This window comes from Anarhichas minor, unplaced genomic scaffold (assembly GCF_050575085.1).
Source record: "Anarhichas minor isolate MPS153535 unplaced genomic scaffold, ASM5057508v1 ptg000028l, whole genome shotgun sequence".
Taxonomy (NCBI): domain Eukaryota; kingdom Metazoa; phylum Chordata; class Actinopteri; order Perciformes; family Anarhichadidae; genus Anarhichas; species Anarhichas minor.
The window spans coordinates 8,073,253-8,099,468 of record NW_027466474.1 but is presented as its reverse complement, the minus strand read 5'-3'; the positions used below and the strand labels follow the sequence as shown (position 1 = coordinate 8,099,468).

General features: G+C 42.1%; 1 protein-coding gene across 3 annotated transcripts; it reads right to left on the bottom strand.

The window, feature by feature from the left end:
* Nucleotides 1–1,055: 1,055 nt before the first annotated feature.
* Nucleotides 1,056–26,216, bottom strand: kcnip1a (Kv channel interacting protein 1 a). 3 transcript variants are annotated; one of them, XM_076103856.1, is made up of 8 exons: nt 25,945–26,216; nt 5,203–5,327; nt 4,303–4,372; nt 4,143–4,213; nt 3,935–4,042; nt 3,699–3,803; nt 3,211–3,273; nt 1,056–2,706 (listed from the first exon to the last, which is right to left on the bottom strand). In XM_076103856.1, exons 1-8 carry the CDS (start codon nt 26,000–26,002, stop codon nt 2,659–2,661), a joined length of 648 nt encoding a protein of 215 aa, XP_075959971.1. In that variant the 5' UTR covers nt 26,003–26,216; the 3' UTR covers nt 1,056–2,658. The 3 variants fall into 3 exon arrangements, with proteins under 3 accessions (XP_075959971.1, XP_075959970.1, XP_075959969.1); XM_076103855.1 differs by lacking the exon at nt 25,945–26,216 and adding an exon at nt 16,315–16,555; XM_076103854.1 differs by lacking the exon at nt 25,945–26,216 and adding an exon at nt 15,719–16,206.

Sequence of the window (26,216 nt, the reverse complement as noted above, 5' to 3'; positions counted from 1 at the left end):
GTTTGTCTTGAAGCAGAAACAGAACTTTCTTGGAATAAATCTCGCAACTCTGAACTTGGGAATCGTAAGACTTTTTCAAATCCAAACAGGAAATATAACTTGTCTTTAAAAATTCTCATCACCCTGTGATTGTCCTCTTATGCTCTTACTTATTATGTGTATTAGAATAAGAGGAGAAAGATATTTACCCCCTAGACCTGAAGGAGGCAATTCCTTCTCAACAGTGAGACATGATTGAGAGTTTTGTGAAGGTCTTTACTCTCAACAACCAACTCTTTATTCTGAAACAGACTTTGCAATGCTTTCAAAGGGTTGGCTCTGTTACGTTAGGGGAAGAACACCAGCCATATAAAAGCAAGGCCTACAACCGAACACATAAAAAAAATAGAGTAGGCTAATTGCATAAAAATGTTATAAATAAAACTCCTGCACTGTTTTATCAAAAGACACCAAAATATATCTTTACAAAAATGCAGATAAAAGCTGGTTCAGAGATTTCCTTTTAATTGTTCTGGTGCTTAAACTTTCTTCAAATCTCATTTATAAATATACCCACTCCAAATACAATGCACCAGCACAATCGCCTGTACATACACAGGTGTGGTGCACCACCATAGCCCCAAAAAAGTATGCCTAAAATGTTACATTATATGGGAGAAATGCTTTTGTGCGCATTAATAAAAGGAAAATAGATGTCAGGATTAGAAGGGAGAGAAGTGAAGAAAATATGAAAGAGACTGTGAGTTGGGTAATAAAGGGAGTGATGCATGTTCTGTGATGGTGGTGACGTTATTTTCTTTTCATATGCACATTATCATGCTTTATTTGTGTGTCCTTTGGGGATTGAGGCACAAATGTACAACTCTTTTTGTACTTTCATTGTATATGTGTAAATAACAATATAAACTGTTCTTGTGACCCTTTCTGCTCATGCTCTTTATGGTGCACCATAAAAAAACAATTGTACGGTTTTAATACGCAATAATTATAAGCTATGAAAAAAAATAATTATGGAGCGACAAGGTAAAATATAGCAGACATGGATTCATTTTGTTTCTTGCAAAGTTTATTGATAAATATAATGATTTTATACAATATTTCAATACACACATTATTTCATTCTGACAGTTTTAAGATGTCTATCTGTTTGTCTTCCTGTCTGTCAGTCTATCTGAAGTGTGTCTGGGTACTTTTGAGATGAGCACGTCTCAGCAAGGATTTGTATTACACTATTGGTAGCACAGTGAGTGGGCATGACGGTATATCATTTATAAATCTGTATTTCCTGCTCAATCTTCAAAACGATGGCTCTTGTTCGAAACATGGCTTCCATTCCTTCGGATTCAGTGACAAGGTCTCTCTCGTCTTCTGTCTTACTCTCTCATCTTCCTCTAATCTTTCTCCACAATCCCTCCTTCTAGCTCCCCTCTCCTGTCGCTCCCTCACAGTGAAAGGCTGGTCGCTCCGGGTCAACATTTTTAACAGAGAGAACTGACGACGAAACTCTCCTCTCTGGCGGAAACACGGCCAGTTGAGCTGGACTGATTGTGGTGTCCCCGAGATGAAGCTACATGCTAGGAAAAAAACACTTATATTCAGGCAAACGTAAACTTTAGGACAACAAAACCACACAAATAAACACATGCACGTCCCTGTTTAACTCTGCATCTGTATGCCAGTAAACCTCTAAATGGACTCTTTATTTATTTAACAATGAGTGTCATGTAGAATAATTAGTTGTATCCAATTTGACAGAAAGATAGACAGATAGACAGAATCAGAAACACGCAGACAAGACATGAATAATTCCACACGCCGTTAAGAGGCCACAAATACAACAGTTAAATATCTACAGTCGAGTCGTTACAACATTGAAACACTGACGGACACCACTGGAACACACACACACAATAGGTGTAAAAAGGACTGTTGCAAGCTGCCACGAGACAAAAGACTGCAAGCTGGCTGAGGTTGAATTCAGCTCTACAAACCTTAACAGGCCTGATGAGGTGGCTCAGTGAGATGCTACACTCAGACCTTGGCCTTCCCAAATGTATGCACTTAGCGGAGTATATTGCCACCAAGTTTGTTTTACGGCACATACACGTTAAATAGGCCTCTGTCTTGCATGCTTCACAATATTGCTCACGTTTGTTGTATTGACACAGAAATTCATGATGAAAACAGCTACTACGTAAGCCTCTAATGCACCAAAGTATGCATTGGGTTGATCTCACTGCTAAGCTGCTTCTGGGAATTCCAGTCCTGCTTGATAATACGGTTCAATTTACACGTTTCAGAAAAGTATTGGACCAAATGTTAGGGGAATCAGTATTTACACAATGCCATGAAATGCGCACTGTCTGAGGCGACAGCAACAAAGAAGGGAGATGGAGACGAGGTAAATGGTTACAGAGACGTCAAATAAAGGGTTTAAGTCCAAAGGGCGTTTTCCAAAACGTTTGTCGCCACAGATGTGTTACAGCAAGATGCCCTCTATGAAGTTGTGTGGCAACCGTCACAAAGCGACAAGATCCAATTTTTCGTTTCAATGGCAAGCTATGCTGTTCCTTTTCTCTTGCATGTTCATCTCTCCTTCTCCATCTCTATCTCGGTCTGTGCTTTCGTCTATTGTGCCGTCTCCCTCTTCTTTGTTGTCTAGATGACATTTTCAAAGAGCTGTAGAGACCTCATGATGTTTTCATCCTGTGCAAAAAAGATGGGAAATAAAGAGGCTGAATGTGAGAAAGTCATCCAACAATCACCATTTCATTTATTTTACTGGCCACTGGAGGGCAGTAAAGACCTGTGAAATGTTGGTTCAGTGATCTATCTGCAGACGGACAAACACATTTTATCAAAGGTAGCAAAGATCTTAATCAATAGCCAGTATAGTGAAACCTGCAAAGGAAGAAGATAAGCAAAAAATAGTAAGAAAAATAGTGACTTTTTTTGTTTAAAAAGCTACAATAGTCATTTTTCACAGCAGACATTTTGTCACAGTAGGAAAAGCGAAGTGCTACTAATAACATTACTGATGGCTCTGCTCTGTAAATGGAATCAAGCCACATTTAATTGAATAATTTACACCTGTGCATTTCCTATTGTGAGACATCAACATGTCTTTGGTGAAGTCTGTTGCAGAGTTAAAGGGATCCTCAGGATTATGTAAGAGAGAAGTGAACTTTGAGGAATGAAAGACGAGCGTACCTCTTGACAAGAGAGGATGAATTCATCCAGAGTGACCACACCGTCTCTGTTTTTGTCCATTTTCTGTGGAGAGCAACACACATAGTGTCAGTCCATTTCTCAAAAATATTAAGATATTAATCAAAGACACAAATTAGTTTATAAATACATAGACTGAAATCAGTGGCGTACTCTGTGAGGTCACTGTCATCGTGTCATTCTCAGAGCTCTACTGCAGAAACACCACAGCACCTGCTACTAGTCAGTGGGTCCAGCACCCACATGTCTTCTTTTAAAGATTTGTTTGTGTGTTTTCACTCTTTTATTTGCTCTTTAGCCATTAAGGATATCGTTGCTCATGCTAACCTAGTTTGTCTTCTGCTGTTCCTGCTTTTGGAAATGTAAAGCATGCAATTGACTGGTGCATCCCTGTTTGGTCAACCACCAATAATTGTGTTGTTGAGTTTTTTTATTAGTCTTAATTAATTAAAGGACTCCAATGTTGTTACCTGAAAGAAGGCCTCCACGTGCTGTTTGGGTGCATCGTTTTTCAAGACAGGGTAAGTGTACTTCCCCATCATGTCGTATATCGCTCTGACGATGTCTGTCATCTCCTATGAAACGGAACACGAGTACAAACGCACACAAACGAGACGTGTGACATAAAAATACAAACACAAAGAGAATATGACCACAATCGGGGAAATAATAAAGGTCAGGCATGCACACATACACAAAGACACACCTCTTTGTTGATGTATCCATCTCTGTTGATATCGTATAGGTTGAAGGTCCACTGGAGCTTCTCGGTGATGGAGCCCCTCAGCAGGATCGACAGAGCTGTCACAAAGTCCTGATGGAGACAAAAAGGGACAGAATGAAAATCGGAAATTGGAGAGCTAGTTTGGAAAATAAAAGAAGAATACGATTTGAATTGGAAGAATCAAGCGAACCTCAAACTTTATGGAGCCGCTGTTTGCTGTGTCAAACGCGTTGAACAGGTAGTGTGCGTAGGTGCTGGCATCTGCAGGAAGAAGAAGAAAATGCTCGTCAGTACATTTTGGTAGAAACATTACGGGTATAGACTCAAACAGCACAAAACACTCTCTTTACCTCCATGTGGAAAGAACTGGGAGTATATTTGCTTGAAGGTTTCCTCATTTACGACGCCACTTGGACACTCCTGGAAAGAGAGAGGGGGGGGGGGGGGGCAGAAAGAGAGGGTGAGGAGGAGGGACGGTCAAATAGAGGTGGACAGAGACGGATGGAGGCTTTAAATAAATTAAAGGATTAAACAAAGTTGATTGGAGACTGGCTATTGGTCAAACCTCTAACGTTTGTAGTTTATTATCGTCTTATATCACCAAAAGTAGAACAGACTGCAGTTGCAAACTCTGACCATCTGTCCATGGTGTCACTATTCAGTCTAGTTTTTACAAAGAGCTTTAATTTAGTTGGCAAAAGAGACACCAAAAGTTAAAAAGAAAGAATGCGCTAAAGATCTACATATGATTAACAATAACAATAAAATGAAGGCAATAACACCAACAAAACCAAAAATACACAAGTTTAGTGGGAAACAAATAATCAGCCCCTGGTCCAAGAATGGCCCACAACCAAAATGATTTGGTCTCCAAATAAAATCTTAATAATAAATCGACTGTAGCTACAGCACAGCAATGTAACTATAACACACAATCATGTTCAAGAGACACACAAACTGATACTGTGGACAGCTCCTGGGGCTGAAATGAACTCTGATCGTTTTCCAACAGTTTTTGTTATGCACCTGTTGTTTGCTCAGATGAAGGAGACTATTTTACCAGCAGGCCCAATGAATCTATCACACAGGTCATGTTTGATCCGTCCATGTCTCTGGTTACAGTATAGTGGGATTGCTATAGGGGTAAGATGGGTTACTGCACAAGCCAGGATGGCACTGAAAGATTAAAGCTGTACATATTGTACTGTATGTATCTTTGAGGTATGACATGAACCCGCACAGTCACTTACATTCTTAAAGCCCCTGTAGAGCACTTGGAGCTCTCTTTTGTTGAAGTTGGTTATCGCTTCCAGCTGGTTGAGGCCCTCCGGTCGATGGCACACTATGGTCATCTCCAAGTCGTCATCACATTTGTCTGAAGAGACATAAAGCAATATTCCTAACTCATACAATGAAAGAGTGACACAGCAAAAAGACAGGAAGGATAGGTTATCCAAGTAATATAGAGGAGAAGAAAGTGGACATATGACCGGGAGCGGGGACACAGTGAAATAATCTAAAGTTTGAAATATCTAATCAGTTGGAAAAGGCAGAAATAATAAGACTCTACTTTTAAAGGGGAAGGTGAAGAGAGGAGAGGATGAGAGTAGAGGTCAGTCTAACAGCTCCATGTTCCTCCTCTCACCGGCCCTATCATTAACAACTCATTACTCTCCTCGCCGGAGGGGAGAGAGGACAAACCATTGACTCTGAGACACCACACACACACACACACACACACACACACACACACACACACACACACACACACACACACACACACACACACACACACACACACACACACAGCCTCATAGTGCCTATGGTTGAACATGCCATAAAATCCCATTTGTCTACACATTTGCACACACACACTCCCTGAAACAAGCTAGAATGTAATAATTACGCATAATCTTATAACCATGCATAATTTAATAGAAATAGTCATAAAAAAACGGAACATGATAAAGTAGTCATAATGTGCAGCAGTAAAATGCTGCACAAAAAAAAAAAAGCGTATTGGTGGTTAAGTAATACGCTTTATGAACCCCGTTTCAGAATAAAGTCTGAATGTCCGTCACCGACCTGCCTGAACCTGTCCAGCTGTGTTAGCTTTAGAGCGGCTCATATGAGAGAGCCCTGCAGGTATCATCGTCTCCTGAGCCATTATAGTTCGTTAAAAAGCATCGTGATATAGGAATGTTTTGGAGAAAAGACTGTTGGGCATTTAGACATTGGGTAGATTGCTGCCTGTGTAGACCTCTAATTATTTATAAAAGCTAACTTACCATCCAAAGCACTGCTTGGTGATCAAGTATACTTTCCTCTCTCTTTCTTTAGCATTTACATGCAAATTGCTGCAATCAGTGAACAGATCATTGCACCATTATCAGAGGATGTAAGCAGCCAGGGGTTGGAATGGAAGGTAGTCATACAGTGAGTGAGCTCAAGCTCTTCAAAGGGCTCCTGTCCTGCGTGAAGTGTCACAGAGTGCAGTGCTCACACTGTCCTTGGCTCTCCAGATTTTGAAACATCGACAGTCTTGAAATAGAAACGTTTTATCTGTGTGGCGAGACCATTAGTGCTTTGTTAAGCTTCATTACACAATACCTCGTCAAATGATGACAATCCAGGGTAACAGGTCAGCATGTTTATTGTGCCAGGCAAAGACAACTCCGTCTCACTGCTAAATTAAACCTCAGTCGAAAGTCTTCACATTTCATCCTTCTGCAGACCTTTTCATGCAAATAACCGCATAGAAGTGCTGGTATTCATGATTTAAAGTGGAACTTTGGTATTTTTCAACTTGGACCCTATTTCTCTATGTTTTTGTGTCTAAGTGACTAATGGGGTCAAAAACCTTCGAAAATGGTCCTGTATTGAGTGAGAACGCTACAGATGGCAGCTGCTGAACAGGATGCAGTGTAATCGCTCGAGGCAACTCCTCACCGTCAACGCACGTCGACTAAAATTGCTTGTTTTTTCCACCAGCTGGCTCAGACTGTTGTTATAAGTGACTGACAACATTATGGAAAAGACCCTACAGAAAAATAAAATGCTCTTCTCTTCTTTTACTTTCTGTTTCTTATCGTGTCATGTGACTTGTTGCCTGAAGACAGAGGTGGAAACGTGAGTGAGAATTGGAGAGAGGAGTGTCAGTGTGGTCAGAGTCTGTTCTGTTGGAGTAAAGCATAGCTTAGTGTTATCTAAAAGATTTTTAATGTCATGGTTGAATATTTTGATAATTATAGACTCTGTGGATGCAACGATTTGAGAACGAGACTTCTCAGAATGAAAAGAACCGATCAAGCGAGAGATTGTCTAATCTTTTTATAGGTTGTCAGAAACAATCTGAGCCTGTCAGTGGCAAACACAAGCTTTTTTTAGTGAACCTACATTGACGGCTTTAAGTTTGAAAGTAGGTTTGAATTGAAATGATGTTACATACCTTTGAACCTCTAATCCAATATTGTACTGTGTATACTCTTAAATGATGGGATTGGTATCATTGAACATGTTGATATGATTGTAATTTTAAATTGTAATAGCCCACATTAAAAACATATTATGTAATCTAACATGAGTTTATTACACACACACACACCCCCCCTGAGGGCTGTTTGTTTCATCACTCAGGCAGTTCAGTGTCACATTAAGGTGGAGGTTCACACTCATGAAGGTGCTATTCACACCCAAATCCCAGTGGTTTTCAGATATGGCCTACTGTATGACACACACACACACACATACACTCGCACTATAACAAAGACACATACTAAAAAAAGTGTGATACACATGCACATATTCTAAATGCATTCATAACACAGACCCTGATGTGATGGTCTTGCATACTGTACCAACCATTGTACCCCCGCTTCTATTTTAAACGTAAATCAGTACACGATTCATGCACCTTTAGGGCGACACCAGTGCACTCCTCTGTCAGGCTTCACTGCGACTCTATTGTCCACGCTAAAGCCTTGATGGCACCTGCACAGTCACACTACATGCTGACACTAAAACTACCACAGCAACGTATAGTTGTGTGAGAGTCAGGATCAATTAGTATTCAGGTTTAAAGGGACAGTTCACCCCCAAATCAAAACTACATGTTGTTCCTCCGAAATGTAGTGCAGTCATCAATCTAGATTGTTTTGGTGTGAGTTGCCTAATTTTGGAGATATCGGCTGAAGAGGTGTCTGCCTTCTCTTCAATACAATGGGACTACATGGCACTCGGCTTGTGGTGCTCAAAGCGCCAACAAATACATACGTATACGGCAATACGAGTGCCAAGTAGTCCGATTTAATTCAAGAGAAGGCAGTCATCTCTACAGATATCTCCAAAACGAGGCAGCTCACACCAAAACCATCTTGATGAATACACTACAGGTAAGAGGAAACATGTATTTTTGATTTGGGGGTGAACTGTCCCTTTGAATTTGTTTTTGACCCCCACTCAGTCATTTCTTCTCATCACTGAACTTATGATCACACTGGTCAGCAGGGCAAAGTTATTACAGCATGTACAAAAGTAAGATAAGCAGTATGTGCATGCAGTAAAAAATGCAATAGGCAACATTGTGATAATATGAAGAAAACAAATAGGCTTTAGTATCTACCGTAAATTAAAATCACTGGTTAGAAAGTATCCATACATGAAGACATACAATCTAAAGTAGCAGAACAAAATATGCAAGTCCTCTGCAAGTCTATACCTTGAGTAGTTATTGTCAATAGTCAAGAATTCATTACAGTTGAGAGTGTGAACAGTCAGTCTGCAGCTTCTTAAATGTATTCACTGTTTCATTGTTTTGTTTCCAAATAAATAATTCAATGTTATTGTCGAAATAACTTGCTCAGAGACATCGGTGAAAACAAGTCCTCGTTCCAACCTCGCTGGTCGTGTGAACACAGTGATAGTAGTTGTAGTACTGACTCACCCTCTACACTGATGACTCCCAGCAGATGCAGCATTTTGACGGCCCCACAGCACAGCAGAATGACGGCTACTGTGTGTAAGCTGTTCTCATTCTGCTCCTCACTTTCCATTCTGATTAACTTCTTTCTTTCCACTTTCCGAAGCTTTGTGTCTCCAACTCACCTCTTAGTCCATTACTTGTCCCACTTTCTTGACTTGCTTTTGCTTCGCCACCCTATTCTGACTACAATTTGTTTCTCTCCCTCTCCCTTAAGCCTATAAACTTTCTATCCATCCTGCCTTCTGTGAGACCAGCACTCGCCTGCCTCTCTCTGACTCTGTCTTTTTATCCCCCTGTCTCTTGACTCCCTGGGGCATCTCCCCCCTCTCATCCTGACCTCCGCTCCATCCCACTAACTCCCTCCCCTGTCTCCCCACATCCCCCCTCTGTTACAGTCCCCGTGTCCTTCACTCTTGGGGAACAGAGCTCTAACTTGAAGGTCCGACCTGAGCACTCTGTAACAATGATAAACTCATCCTCTACTGTCCGACCGTATGTGTTTGTCTTGTGACTGTGCATGTGTGTGTGTGTGTGTGTGTGTGTGTGTGTGTGTGTGTGTGTGTGTGTGTGTGAGCGTGTCTGTTCATGAGCAGATCAGCACTTGATTAATCGGCCCCATTAAGACACACAGTCCTCCCCAAACAACAGGAGGCTTAATTTACTACAAAGTGACCTTTCTAAATAAACAAGCCTGCGTCCTTTTAAAATGACTTACTCTACACTGTAAACTACACTTTATCCAGGTCAGTAATTATGAAGACACCCAGTGAGACAACAGGACCCATTCCCCTTTATATTGTCTAAATATTGTAACGTGTCTGACTGAGAAGAGACATAAGCTGCTATAACCTGCAAGTACCAGCAGGGGGCAGCAGTGACTAACAGAGGACACCAGTGTGCACCAAGGCTGCTAATAAAGAGGTGTTGTACATTTCATTACATGTGTTACTTCAGATTTTGTTTAGCCGCATCATGATACAGCTCAGAAAATGAGAACAAAATGTCTGTGTCAAATAAAATGTGCCATGTTCTGACACATGCCTTCCTTTATTAATCAACTAAATTGAGATGTTCGGCTCTTACTCTGGGTATAAATAGAATTTATCGAAAACAGAGATTTTAACACTGAATTACAAACCATGCAAAACTATACGACAAACACTTGACTTAAGTTGGAGTTCTAAAAGAATGACATAGCTCGGGGTTACTATAACAAAAAGTATTGACGATCTATATAAAGCCAACTATATGAAAGTGGATCAGGACATTAGGAGTGATATGGAGAGGTGGGCTGTTCTTCCACTGGATCTCAGTTCACGGATAGACACTAAAAGAATGAGCATACTTCCAAGACTCCTTTGTTTCTTTCCGTCACCAATCGAGATCCCTGAGAAACGATTCAGAGCCTGTGATAAAGTTATTTCGAGGTTTATATGGAAAGTCCAAAGGCCAAGAGTCAAGTACAAAACATTACACATTGGAAAACAAAAAGGGGGAATGTCATTACCAAACCTCGGGGAATATTTCCATGCAGCTCAAATTAGACCAGTAATTTATTGAAAAACCTTGAACGATACATAGAAGGAAGGGGAATTCAGATTTACCTGAACAGATGGATGTTGTCACCCGATTTACGTTACAGATGTGATTTAAATTGGTACGAAAATACAGATTAGAAGAAGATCAATGTATTTCATATGGAATAACAGCAATATGCAGTTACATTAAGATGGGAGTGTTCCGAGTTTCCAGGAGCTGAAAGACAAGTATTCACTAAATAACCAGGACCGCTTCACATGTTTTTGGCAGAGAAATAAAGCACAAAGTTAACTTGGATAAAAATGGAATAATTTGAACCATAGTTGGAGTTTACAATTCAAAGGAATATAGAATAATACTGAAACTGAAATAAGAAAAAGAGCTTGGTGTGAATACTACAAAGGATGAATGGTTTTATATTTGGAGGACACAACAGTCCTCAACATCCTCGCGTACTTGGAGAGAACGCTGTTGGAAGAATGTAATTAGAGTCTTTATTTCCCCCCCAAATTACAAGCAAATATCCGTCTATTGTTCAGCCATGTCGGAGGAAATGTGAGGCGCAGTACATGTAGACACCATCACAAGCTGGGTGGCTGATAATTGTGAATGAAATAGATGATATGGAACTGTTAACTCACAGGACAAGAGGAGCGATGTCGTGAGAAGTGGGAGGAATGGACGATGTTTACAGGTTAACGTTAAGACAGGATAAGAACCCCTGAATATGTCCAGGGATGTATCACGCTTTTGAGGGGACAGAGCAATCCGGATCCTTTTTTTTATGTTTTTCTCCTATGTGTTCTGTCTATAATGAGTAAAAAAAAAAGTGCCATGTTCTTAAAATGTAAACCATTAAATGATGAAGTGAACATGTACCAGCGGGCACTCATTCGTCGTCTTAATGTGAATGTGGAGAGGAGCTGTGTTTGCCCGACCAGGTGAAGTGTAGCCACGGTCTCGCAGGCTGCAGGGGGCTCTGCTGGATCGAGAGGGTTCCACAGAGTCTTCAATTGAAGGTCTGCTTTATTTACTGTTCTGGGATTGAAGCGGTAGTGCTGGGTAGAATTCAATTTCGTGGCAAGAGAAGCATTCAATTTAATTTGCCCGACATTCAAAAGATGCTCCCTGTTGCGGATGATTAAGTGTATATTGTGTTTGTTCAATCAGCTGTCTCTCACTGTGACCAATCAGCAACATTTCTGTCTTCAAGAACACAGTGAGCAAGAAAGCTCACAGCCACAGTTTATCAACAATTACATACTTTCAGTCATACTATACCAACAATATTAAAAATAACGTGTGGAGCATGTCAAACAGACTAACAAAGGCTTAATGCGGCCTGAGTTCTTTCAAATGAAGGGCATGTGAAAATAACTTGCGGATTTATGACATGCAAAACACAATTTCACCTTTATAACATAATAACACTGCAGTAATAATACGTAATATATAAAGCATATTTCATACAAAAAGATGCACTGCAGCGTGCACTGATAAAATGTACACATGAAAAGATGCTAGAAGAAGGAACATTAAAACAAAGACGACATGTGATAAGCAAACAAATAGCACATGCGGAATATTCAGTTTCACATCTATATAACATTTCAAGCGTGATGAATTCACATCTGCTTTTTAGTCCTTTACCATCGTATAACATGCATTTCAAAATGGTAGCAGCGGGCTATGGTCTGGGATCAGCTGAAAACAAATTATCTGGTCAGTTGACTGAAGGCTTTGACTTACAAACGAAACATGTTAAAAATGATCATATCAAACCAAGCTTATAGTGTCACGAATTCCCCTTCATATTAGTCTGTTTTCGTCCTGTCGGCTTGTTTAATTAACTCTCCTGTCATTTCAGATCCTGCCATTCACACCCGATCACCTCTCGTTCCCCTCACCTGGTCCTCCACGCCCATCTCACCTGCAGCCCATCCCCTCATTAGCCCTCACTATTTAGGTCAACTCACTTGCACTTGTTCCCTCCCAGATTGTCTTGTGTGTTATTGCCAAGCTCTCCAGCGTATCTTTATATTGTTCCTGATCTGCCTGTTTTCAACCTTGGATTTTTGCCTGCCCCTTATTGGATTTGTTTACCTATTTGACTGACCTCCCGGTTTTGACACAAGTAAAAAGAGCTAGACTTGTATTTTGTCTCCGAGTTGTGCTTTTGGGTTCAAGTATCTGTAATCCTTACACATAGGGGCTCCTTGGCCCACTGGGCCTGTTCTGTAATCCATTTGGGCGTAGAGTGGATATCCTCTGCCAGTCCAAGTGCACAGTTTTGAAACTGTAAATAATTTGGATCTTACTGCACTAAGAGACACTTTCCCAAGGTCTAATTGTAGGGCATACTTACTATTTTTTTAATTTTTATTATTGCTAGAAACCTGCAGGACATGTGTTCCAAAACCGCCTTGAGAGTTATACGTCCAATATTACACAAGCTAGTATCAGACATGGAGTCTAACAGTGAGCAAAACCCTGAACCATTGTTTACAATGTTAGGCGACGACCTGAAGCAAAGAAAAGACTGCCTGCCGCTCTCCCCAGCCAGCACCCTGTCACACAAAATACCTCCCACATGAATACACACACACACACACACTCCAGCCCAGAAACATGATTTAACGTCTAACTTTCCTCTAACTACCGCTGGCTGTTAATGTTAGCTCTCGTTTCTCCTCTATCTCCAACTTTCTTCTGATGCCCACTGAATCCTCCTATTCTTATCTCCCTCACTCTGCCATGCTCTCTCTTTCCTATATATAGTGGCCTGTAATCCTTGCCAGAGAGTGTGTCATTTGCATAATCTGAATTAGCCTAATCTGCCGTCCTGGCGGCGATGGAGAGGACTCGCTCTCGCCGGCCTCATTAAAGGCGGGGAGCGCTCTCCAAGAAGGTAGCAGCTCTACTGGCCATGGGTTCCCTGGTGGAGTGGAGCAACAGTCCTGCAAAAGCTGCACAACAATTCAAGCTCCCATTCTGGGATGCATTGTTTTCCACAGTAAACAGCCAAGCCAGTGGACATAGGGAGTGGCCTTTGGGTGGTTCACTGAAAGTCCAATGACACGCTCTGCTTGATGACACACAAACACACTTTGACACGCAGATAGCCACATGCATGCAGTCGCACAACCTCAAACAAAACAAACAACACATTATTTCAAGGGTCATAGATGAAATATCAAGCACAAGTACACATAAAAGACTATACACTCTCATGCTTGCATGCTCACACATATCTGTTTGCGTACTAACCCTCAGCCTGTGAATGAGGACTGAAGTGCTGGAGGGTGTTTGCAGTGTTTGTGTGTTTGTGTGTCCGCAAGGCGGAGACACACACAGAAATCAACATTTCACTTCCTCACATGTTAGTGTGCCACTGCTGATTATTTTTGGGACGAGTGAGTCAAATACAGCTCATACACACGTAGGTACCAGCATGCCAATATTGATTTTTGAGTAAATACATGTCTAATCTGCAGAAGTACACAAACACACACAAAGGCACACACACACTGCTGGATGCCAAGAGAGGAGAATGACGAAATGACTTAATAAGCACTCACACCAGCTAATGGGAGTGTGGGTGATGGAGAAAGGGCACAAATGAGAGAAAGAATAGAGGCATAAAAGAGAGAGGAAAGGGAAGAGAGGAAATGAGGTTGCCAGGAGAAGCAGATTGTGGCAGTGCCATGTGAGAGTGTGACGGGGGACATTAGAAGTAAAGATAAAGAGAAACGCGTGTGGAGAGGGAGGGAGAAAGGGGGAATTAACAAGGAGAGGAGAAAGGAGCAGGATAAAATGGAAGAGAAAAACATGTGAAACAGTGGGAAAAACAACGAAGACGAGGTTGAGGGGCGGGGAGAGAGGAAGCAGAGAACACAAAGAAAGCAAGATAAGAGAGGGAAGCAGAGGAGTGACAGGGAAGGGAGACAGGGAGAAGATTGAGACAACATTGCTGCAGGCAGCAGCCTAAGTGACGAATTTACAGACACGGGGGCTGAAAAAGAAATGAAAAATACACCAGGGAGGAGAGAGAAATGCCAGGTGAGAAGATTGCTGGAGAGATGAGTTGTCAGAGGTCACCAGGACAGATGTGAAGGAAAACAGCAGCTAGCCTGCCAGAAGAAACCAGGGAGACAAAACAACAGGTGGGAGAGAAGAGACGAAGAGAGGCTGTCGGGGGGGAAAAAAAGACCACTTGACAGAAAATAAAGCAAGTTGAGAGAGCAACAAGCAGCCTTGATGAAAACAGACAAGCAGGCATGAAAACATCCAGCGAGGCGCAGGGCGCAAACACAATTTTTTTTTCTTCTTCTTCTCCAGCGCACAGTGATGTGCTCGTGCTCAGAGGATCAATCATTGTAGGAATCTAATCCCACAACATTACAGCTGTGCACCGTCTCCCTTTCGGTGTCACTGTCAGTGTCACAATCCCGGATAATAAGTTATCTGCAACGCCACAGAATGGGCAGCTGCACACATACAAGCCCCGCTGCACTAATCCTGCACACAGACAACATGTTATAGAGCAAGAGCGGGAGAGACGCTCGAGCACCACAACACAACAGCAGAATTACAAACAACCTCCAAATAGCCCCGGCATCCCACTCCTTTATGTTTTTGCAGGGCATTCGTGGAGGTAAATAGGCTCGGCTTTCATTTGCAGGACGAGTCAGATTTCACACGTTTGCACAATGTGAGTGCATCTACAATCACCTCATTATTCAAAATAGCAACACATTTACGCCTTGCCGTTTTAAGGTGTTGGTTTTGTGCTTGTGGAGCACAAAAAAAAAAAAGCTGATTCAAAAGATGAAACGAGCCATATGCACTCACTTGGAAAACGTCCTGCATGGTCTAATTTGACAAACCAACAAATACGTTTAAATGACTGCACACAATTAATAGGGCATATTTTCACCCTGGCGTTGGACTTCTGCTCAGTGTGCCAGTTAGTGCAGTTTGATTTCCTTACATGTATGTGAATGAGGCTTAGAGTAAGGACGGAGTAAGACAATTCTCACAGGCAACAGGTCTTAAAAAAACATCCACAACATCTCTCACTGTGTCAGCCTCTTTCACATGGCCTTGACTTACTTGACTTATATTCCAATCCCCCCCCCCCCCCTCCTCCCCGCACCCCGAATGTGACATCTATTGTTGCCATGGCTACCGTGCTTCCAAGGTAACAGCAAGACGGAAAAGCAGTGTGTGAGCAGAGTGACAAATACCTTCGACATGTGTGCGTTTACCAGCGTCGATGAGCACACGGCCAGATAGACGGAGCGACATACACATCACTCAACCACACACACACACACGCTGACTCAAACACGGTCAGAGAAGATGTCTCTCACTCACCTCCCTCGGTTTGCTCTGCGCGCGCACACACTCACACACACTCACACACACTCACACACACTCACACAGACTCACACACACTCACACACACTCACACAGACTCACACACACTCACGCTCACACACTGTCGCACTAAAACTTTGTTGTCGAATAAAAAGATGCTCTTTTTCCTGCAAGAACACCTGTTGGTCTCTCTTTCACACACACACACACACACACACACACACACAAACCATATGCCCTCTTTCTTTCACTGCATCGCAACTGAAATACCAGCTGCTATTAATCTTTGTTGTGCAGCTTGCGTACGTGCGCTGTATTTTTGTGAGTGTGTGCGTGTGTGTGTGTGTGTGTGTGTAAGATACAGTAAAACACATTGTCAAAAGTTCCCCTGCCCATATGTGTGCATGCATCGTATTTACATATGTTTATGTGCACATGCAAGTGTGTGTATGTATTCCCTCACCCCTGGACAGCCTCCTCGTCTTGGTCTGCATGGTCAGCGTACCCACCACAGCCCCCATGTTTGCTGTCGTCGTCGTGGAAACAAGCGCGCCTGTATGCTGAAGTCTGTATCTCTTTTGTCACGTGTTTAGACGGCTAGAACGCACGCACACACTCCCTCGCCCTCTTTCCTCTTCTCATCCCCTTCTCCCTCCCTCTCTTCCTCTCTCAATGGCTGCTCTTGGCAGAAACCCCTCTCTCTATCATCCCTCCTTTCACGCTTTCTCACGGCGCTCCTCCTCTCATTGGCGCTCCTCTCTCTCTCCCCTGTTTCTCCCCTCACTCTCGCACTCTCTATAACTCCCTCCCTCCGATACCGTTGGTTTTTTTATTAGGGGTTTTAGCCGCCCTCCATCTCTCACTCTCACTCTCTCTCTCTAGCTCACTCCCACATACATCCGCGAGCCAGGAGCCAAGCAGAGCATCAGTGATTCAGTATGAAATCGCCAGGATGCTGATTCACTAAATTATAAATGAATATGAGTGTACCCATTGATTTGTAAATGATAACGCACTGTGATTCACTCTGGGGAAAAAAACAACAAACATGCCATGTTACATTTCACACATAACAGCATCTGTTGCCCTCTGACGGAGGACACATATGCAAATAGATACAGCCTGAAGTACTGATTTGAGAGGTAAATATGAATTATGGAGTGAAGAGAAAACATGCGCATGTGTGCAAAAATGATGAAGAGCCCCGTGCATCACTTCTCTTCCCCCTCAACATCAGGGCTTGTTCATAAAAAAAGGCCACTTCAATCCATCAACACCTCCATTCACTCCATCCATCATTCCTGGTCATCCATCCATAATACCCCCACATAGACTTTAACAGGGGACGGATAAAGGGATGGAGAGAGAGTGTGTTGTAGCAGATTGGCTCCCAGGGCAGGAAGGAAGAGAGACAGCAGGCAGCAAGAGAGCAGAACGGAGGGAAAAGGCTTAAAGTCAAGAATGTAAGAAGAGAGAGAGAGAGAGAGAGAGAGAGAGAGAGAGAGAGAGAGAGAGAGAGAGAGAGAGAGAGAGAGAGAGAGAGAGAGAGAGAGAGAGAGAGAGATTAAAGGCAGGAAAAGGCATTGGATGAGAAGAATGAGATATTTAGTAGGGTAGAAATAGAGGGATCATGACGAGTGTCAGATAATACTGCAGGAGTACACGCTCTTGCCTGTGAGAGCTATACACGCACACACCAGATGAAATCACATTATAATTAAAGCCTGATCGATACAAACAAGGTACACGGTCTGATTTGATGAAAGTACGACACAAACTCTAAGACAGTTACAGATGACAAACAACGTGTAGTGTGCTCGTACAACTGGCAAACACTGCACATACAACACATTTATCAAGGAAGAATGACTCAGATTGTATTACTTTTAAATAAAAGTAGCACACTGTCCTGCATTCTGGGCTCAAGCAAAATGTACAAAAGTATAAACAGCAGAATCTAATGAAAAGTAAAATATGGAATGGTCCCTCCGTGTTATATTGCAATATACATTTTATCAGGTACACCAATACAATCTAATGCAATCCAATACAAATGTCCACTTTTATGATCCCGTAAATCATACAATCATTTAGTCAGTGTTGTTTTGTGTTGGACTGCATTATAATCAGAGTTGTTTCTAATATTCTGCCTCCCTCGTGTGTGTAAACAGGGAGGACACAAAGAATGATAAACACCTCCCAACATAATGAAGTCAAGTACAACACCCCCGTTAATGCAAAATATTGTACAGGTTGAATTGCCACTGATATAATTATATTATAGGGTTAGAATTCTTAATGCATTACTGGGATAGAAGCTGGTTGAGTTAAAACAAATGTTATCTCCTTCATATGTTGTTTAGTCTGAGTTTGAATCTGTAATGGGCTATAACAACTATAGCTCTGCAATGAATGTAATGGAGAGAGCACTAAATTCTGTCTGTAAATACTGCGTTCAGATAATAATATCAACACTCAACAGGAACTAGCTGGATGCTCGGATCTCATCCACTCATGATGGCTTTTCAATATAAAAGCAGCTATAGCCTGAGGACCCATGTAAACATGTCACTGTCAACTATAATCAAAGTCACGGTTTGCATTAAGGGTGAAAACATTTCAAATCTCTTTTTTGCCACTAAATGAGCAAAACATAATGTCTAATTGCTTCTGCAAATGATGCATTAGTCAGTTTTCAGTAGTCGATTTGGAGAATAGACACGCTGTCCTGTTATATCCAGCCACCTGTTCATAATAATGCATCTGCAAGTGTGGCAACTGCTTTGAATATGGGCCACTTTTTGTCTGCTGATGGTGAATAATGAACGAGGGGTGATTGTTTGGAAGCCATATGGGAAGATTTAGCTGGAAAGATTTAGTTTGGTGACAAAAAAAAAAATCTGCAATCTGCTTCTGTGAAAATCGGCTCATGAATGCTCGGATGTGTGGGATATTTTTTGTACAACAGCGAGAGAGACAGAATGGACAGCCTGCCTACACACACACACACACACACACACACACACACACACACACACACACACACACACACACACACACACACACACACACACACACACACACACACACACACACACACACACACACACACACACACACACACACACACACACACACACACACGTACACGCTAACATACACGGAGAAGCACACATATGCACATACGTTCTGGCCATTCACCAACCATTGGCGGGAAGAATGGCTGATTCGAGGCATCTAAACAGTGTGCAGCACCATGGAGCATGACCATTTGCCACACAAACACACTGCTTGCTCTGCTATAAAAGACAGTCTGCCTATAGGAATTTACAAGCAGTTATTTCTCCCGATCTTCACTGTGCCCTACTTCATCTTTAGCCTTAAACCCTATCTATCCATCTCTCTCATCTATCCTATCTATAAATGTGTCTCCAAGCATACGGCCTAAACCAATACAACTTTATCCGCCCATCTCTCCCAATAAATCTCTCCGAAACAAACACATTTCAAACACTGTTCCCGGCTTGTTCCAATCTCTCATCTCCATCTCCCTTCGGTCTCTGACAGGCCGTTTCCACACACTGACAGAAATGTTTCACTTTCTAGAAATCATTTCAAAGTCTGTAGAGCAGAGAGAAAGAGCCAGAGGTTGGTGTGTGTGTATGTGTGTGTGTGTGTGTGTGTGTGTGTAACATTGCTGCCGAATTGCCTGGTGTTTCCCTGCAGGCATGTGCAGGAATAGCTGCAGACTGTTTCGCAAGACCCCTGTCACACTTTTGAGGAAAGAGGAAAGATAAGAGACAGAGGAGAGGAGCAAACAGCAAGAGTTTGAAGAGGTAGGACAGCAGCACATCAGGAGGAAGGAAAAAAGGCAGCAATGGGAGAGATGGGAACATATTTGGCAGCGGATTATGAAGAAGGATAAGGAGGAAACACACCAGGAAAGCTTCCAGCTGGAGATTAGAGTGCGATGCAGAGAGCGGAAGATAGAGAAAGAAGTGGGTAACAAGAGCCAGGAGAGTGGGCGAGTGGCATCACAAGAAAGAAAAGGCAGAGAAGAGTGTGAGTGGGACACGCAAACATTACATTTACAGAGAAGGGGATTGAAGAACAAAGAGAATGAGGTTAAAAAAAACAAACAGGGGAGCATGCATGAGAGAAAATGAAACTCTAAAGATCTTTATTAAGATTGAACCATCGAGTGGAAGCTCCAGAAAATCAGCTCACTCCTTCAAAGCAGCACATTCAGACCAACAGTGCTAACATGCAGGCCTACAACATGGAACGTGTCCTAACCGTGCCATCCTGCAGTTATAGATTATCAATTTGTAATGTAGCTGAATGACACCGTCTTGTCGGCATACCAGGCTTTGGCAATTACTCACGAGGGCCAGCGAGGCTTTGGACCGAGAAGAACATGTCCATTAGGAAAATCAATACTAATATCTACAGCTGTCCAAATGAATTCACACACAGACACCCCGTCTGTATCTTTATTGGTGGATGCACGCTGAGCCTCTTGCCGGCTCCCATCACATTATGAAAAACGGAATAATTAAAGGAGCCTCCGCTGTTGATCTGTCATCAGGGAGATAGCGAAAAGAGGAAAAAAGGGGGGGGGGGGGGGGGGGGGGGGGTAAGTAAGGACATAAATAAATTGAGAGTGAGAAATAGTGATTGGCATGTAGAGAGGGGAAAACAATGCAAGGTGAGAGACTGCAGGAGGGGAAGTTTAGATGGGTGATAGAGAGTGATTAAATAGGGAATCGATGAGAGAAACTAAAGAGAGTCAGAGAGAGAACGACTGTGCAAAGGGAATAGAGTCGTCTTCTTCTTCGACGAGTTTATGCACCGCTGTTATTCTCTTAGCTTGTTTGACATGGGAAGTGATGCCTTAGTACACACACACACACACACACATACACACACATACTGTCAGAATGAAGGAGATGCAGGAAATACTGATTCCTGATTCAATATGCTGTTGAAAGAGTTGTTTTTTCCTGCAGGATTGAAACAGAAATAACAAAAAGAGCTCAAAGTGTCAGTCACTGAAGAGGCTGAGAGAGGAGTTACAGTTTTGGGCAGTTTCAGACCCAGAGTGATCAAACAGCTGCAGCCCTACGGTGCAACGATTGTAAACAATGCTAAATTATAATATTTTGTATTTCTTTCTTGCTTTGTTGCCTTGTTTATGCAGAGATGAATATGATACCTATGAAGTGAATGACATAACTGTGAACCCTGACTCACTGGGCTGATGCTTATAAGGGCACAAGGATGCATCAAGCATTATTTACAGCAAAACCACGAGCACACACACATCCATAGAGTCAGATCTTATTTTAGTGTGTTATTTCAACTGTCACATTGTTCTGTAACCCAAACAGTGGCGCAGTAAAACAAACAGAAACACGACATACTGTTTGAATGTCAGCGATGATAAACGACCCCCACTGCTCATTTTCTCTCACACATTCACTTAAGATATATATTTATATTTTATCTAGCAGATAATTGAAGCTGCGCATCTTCTTCTGTCCTTCCTTCACATTGTCTGCAACAGATTCTTATTTCTCAAAGGTCACAAACCAAACTCTAAAGTGTAGATTTACTTGGCAACACATAGACCCCTCATAGGCTAGCTTCTTCGTTCAGCATTTAAAAAGGAAAGAAATATACTGTTCTGTGTCACGTTATTGGATTAGTTAGTTTCTGTTCCTCTGTTGCCCCATTTAAAAGTAAAAAAATAGATTTCCTGTCGGGCCTAATTAGTGTAATGAACATGCAGATATAAATGACTAATTTGTTGTGTTTGCATAACTTCCTCCCCCAATGTTTGTATTACACAGATACTGTACAGGTTGGTATGAGAACGTAAGCTAAATAAAATTAAAACAACATAACAACACAATGCTTCCTATTGGAAGCAACAGCTTTTGGAGTGCATTTCATGTGCTATTGTTTTACTCAGAGGATTACTAGAGCTATACTTCATGCTCACTGGACAGCTTGTTTACTCTCAACGTCTAACTGCTGAAAAGAGAACAGTTTTGATTCAATTCAAACTCACTGAGATGTCAGTTCTTCGTAGAGCTAAATGCTACTTTGACAACATCTACAGTTGAGTCTCCTTTCAGCTGTCACATTAACTTAGTTCAAGTGATGTGCGACGCTGCTGTCATCACTGTTCATACGGGCCTGACCATATAGTCAGAGCTAAGAAGATATCTATATTCATCATCTGCATTTCTCTCATTGGCGTCAGTATTACAAAGGCCTGAAGGCAAACACGGGGCCGAGCTGTCTACGGGGATATACTGCATCGGAAATGTTGTTTATCTTTGAGGAAGTGAGCAACGTATTTGCCTGCAAATATTATGCAAATGAAGTATCTTTATTTATGCAGTATATAGATTTTTTTATTTAATGAAATGCTCCAACGTGGGTTTAATTTTCAACAGTGACAGATCAAACGCTAACAGAGGATGTTAAATGACAGGCAGATGTGAGAGAGAGATATGAGGTTGTAATATCACAATTCCATCATTAAAGGCCCATACTAAGTCACACACTAACACGCACATGCTTTCCGGGATTAGCCAGAAAAGCTGTTTCCATGTTGCCATGTGCCTAATAAAGCTCTTTTGCTGTCCTAATTGGCCCTTTTTGTGCACTTCTTTTGATGTGCAGGGATGAGATAGAGGGGTGGAAACTGTAAAGCCTATCAAGGAAACAGGGCTCCTCTCCAGTCAGCTCTTAAGCCCTGCAGCAGACAGATACATTGAATCAAACACACTTGTTCTCCAGCAGACCCACATACACACATACTGTATATTTACATATATTCTACCGGCCCCAAACTAAAACTCAACATGAAAGCAGTTGGAGTGATCTTAGAGGAGGCCAAGGCTATCTTCCGCATGGGCAAAAAAAACACAAAGAGATGTGAGGGTTCGAGAGAGCGAAAGAGACAGAACCCCTGAGATAAACAGCAAAGGCAGACGAGTAGCCATAGATCAAGAAGAGAGCAGCTCGGGAAACAGAAGAGAAAAACTTGAAGAAAAGAGAAAATGAGGAGGTGAAATGAGGTGAGAGCGGGTAAGACAAAGAGAAAGAGGGTGAAAATCCACTTGACAGAGCGAGAGAGTATACGGAGAAATGAAAGCAGAGGCAAAAACAAATGGAGCGAACAGACAAGGAGATGAATGTGTTGGCAAGGTGCAGGTTTTGTAGTTTATAAACATACCCACTGGGAAATATTTCACAGGAGCAGAGTAGTTTGTGCAGTGACAGTGGATATATTTATTTTTTTTTGCCCCGGATGACGACAGATACATATAGATAAACTCTTTATCGCCAACCTATGGGCAGCACATTGGCTAATATCTCTGCCTCTAGCTTCTCTAGTGGGAAAGCAACAACTTTATGTAGGCCACGCCATCAGTCTGGCTTCATTTAGTAAGCCTGTACAGCAGTCAGTTTGCACAGCAACGTTTATCAATTACTTTCACGCATTTCATCACTATGAAAAGCTCTGAATAGGACTGTAAATGGATGGCCTTTGTTTATTGCTTTTAAACCAAAGCACTGTGCAGAGTGCCTATATATCACCATGCATGGCACAGGCCTAGATATGAAGAGCAATTGGAGTTAAGTGCTCAAGGATGTTTTGAGCTAGACAGGAAGCGCTGGGGATCAAACCATCAACCTGCTCTACCAGAGGCACAGACTTATACATCATTGAGGTCACCGAGGTTCGGACCTCTGTACGTTTTTACGAGGGGGTATATAACAAAAGTCGTGAAATAATTTGTTGGTTGTGGGGGTTAGTTTATGGCTTTTGCCAGTTACACCTACAGTCTATGGGCATATCTATGGGTTACACTCTTTTTGTTTGTACGCTTGTTTAAAGAAGGTGATGGAGACGGAGAGGAGAAAGAAGAAGAGAGGAAGAGCAGATACTGCCCACTGTGCCCAAGATAGGATCCAATTCAAACAATGTAATTACCACGGAGATGTACATGTTACAGTGAAATCTAGAGGCTTCAACATCTACACAAACACCTGTTGTACTTATTATAGTATCATGGTATTATTTAAAAATACACAGTAAAACACAGTTTTTGAGACACATTTCTATAAATCAAATCCAAATTGATGCAAACTCAAACACAAATATTAAAATAAAGAAGGTGTATATAATGTTTGTAATTGTACTTACTAAAAAAGGACAGACAGTGAATACAGAGGTTGAGAGAACAGTCAAGGCTGGAGAGAGAAATGATCTCATCGTCTTATTCATTCAAGTGTGACAATCTCGGGTATCATCTGCAGTCTGTGTGCTGGTTTAAAAGATATGAAAGATATGATCGGCAGCACACTTCAAACAAATCTTTGCGCTATGGGAGGATATCAAGTCCCTCCATGTCCGGAGCGGTCATGTCGTAACACAAGTCTTTTTGATTTTGTCCAGTCACATAGTCATCAGATTCGTGAGTTTGACACGCCTCAAAGTGAGACTGTGTTTTCGAAAATGTTTTGTTTACAATGAAAAGTTCTGTATTCTCAGCAAGTTGACTTGTGTCAATCTCAGCTGGTCGTTACCTCATGTTGGGTGGTGACCGAGGATGGGCCAACCTTCCATGCAAAAATGAATCCTGCCCTGCTTTCATTAGGACACTTTTTATAACACAGCAGCAGATGGTGAAACACGCACACACACACATTCACTGCAGCCCCCGGAGGAGCAACCTCGCCTCAACTTTTCTCAATTTTTCACTCCCACTTTTACGCATCTATCGGCCTCCTACTTACACCCTAACAGTGCAAACTTCAAAGTGTATTTGTCTAATTAGAAGGTTACCCTAACGAGAGGAGACTGTAAAATGGGCTAAAAATACATCTCAGTTGCTTTGTAAGCATTGCTGCCATCCCCAACTATAGTTAGTTTGACAACACGGCTGCCACGTGTGTTTTCCCTGTTACCTCAGTAATCTTTCTATAGGTTTCATATTTCAGGCTCCATCTTGAAAATGTGCCTCATCAGCTCAGCACAGATCTGAAGTATCTGCTGAGAGCTGTTGCCATGCAATGAAATGAGACGCAGGTCGGGAATTAAAATAAACAACCCACGCAGGATGCTATATACGTATGCCTGTATTTTACAACCATTCAAAGGGTCTCTAAAGTGTTTTTACAGCTATTTCAAATACTCCACATGGTCTGTATTGTTTGACAGGTATACCACAGAAAATACAGACAGCTGAGAGATTCACAGCACATTTACATCGCAGCATATGTAACACACAGCCTGTTTTACACGATATCATGTGCTGATAGTTTCCTACATGTGACAGTGTAGCGAAACATGATGTGACTGTTTTTGGTCTCCTCAGTCCCTAGGGTGCAGCCCTGTGTCTGCTGATGATAACCATCAGGTTTGAGGTCAACAGACACAGGACAGACCATGGCCAAAGGCTGACGGATTACACCACACTGATTTACTGCCCACAGCCTCCACACAACATACACAAAATGTTTGACCCCATTTCACCCTCCTGCGTTTCAGGAGGGAATTTTGCACATAAATGTTGTCACGGACAAAGCTGCACATTCTTATTTATGTCTATGAAACACACACACATACATGTCACTGCCAGTTCCTCCTGTCAAACAGTCGCAGAGCAGACAGGAAGCAGGTTGGTTCGGAGAGCAGACAGGGGTAAATACCATCACCTTTTATAGACATGCCCGATGACACGGCTGCACTTACAAGACACACACACACACACACGCACATATATTTCTAAATCCACAGGGCAGATGGCCCAGAGATTGCATCATAAACCAATTATGAATAAAACATTTTTGCCAACTTTACATCCCTGCTCTGTATACGTTCAGCTCATTCCCATAATGCATTTATTGTGCAATATTCATGACATACACGACTCCGTAATTAAGACACAAACACGCAACATGACAGGTGATCTTCTCATATGACAGTCACATGCATGTGAACACACACACACACACACACGCATGTGTCTGAGAGAGAAATTTGGTCATTTCGAAAAAAATTCATTCTTACCTTTGCGGTAGTTCACCTGCTTGGTTTGCATGGAAAAGGTTCCCACCACGAGACCCATGTTGACTCCTGGCTGCAGACAGGTGGAGTGTGCGTGCGTATGTGTGTCTGCCCGCCTATAATCAAGGTGTGCTAGTGAGTGCGCGTACAGTGGGTTGGTGTGCTGTAATTAAGTTAGTCCCTCAGCCAGCGGTGTGTGTAGAAGAACAGATATCACATCTCATGCTGCTTCACACCTACGATGCTGTGCTGCTTCTGCTCGAGGGTGTGTGTGT

What these genes read in the sequence shown, in the direction of transcription:
- kcnip1a (XM_076103854.1), bottom strand. Translation starts at nt 15,785, where the DNA reads ATGTGTATGTCGCTCCGTCTATCTGGCCGTGTGCTCATCGACGCTGGT. An exon ending in TAAACGCACACATGTCGAAG is followed by an intron (nt 5,328 to 15,718) that starts GTATTTGTCACT and finishes ATGTCTCTTCAG; the next exon opens with ACAAATGTGATGACGACTTG. An exon ending in ACGTGGAGGCCTTCTTTCAG is followed by an intron (nt 3,274 to 3,698) that starts GTAACAACATTG and finishes TGCTCTCCACAG; the next exon opens with AAAATGGACAAAAACAGAGA.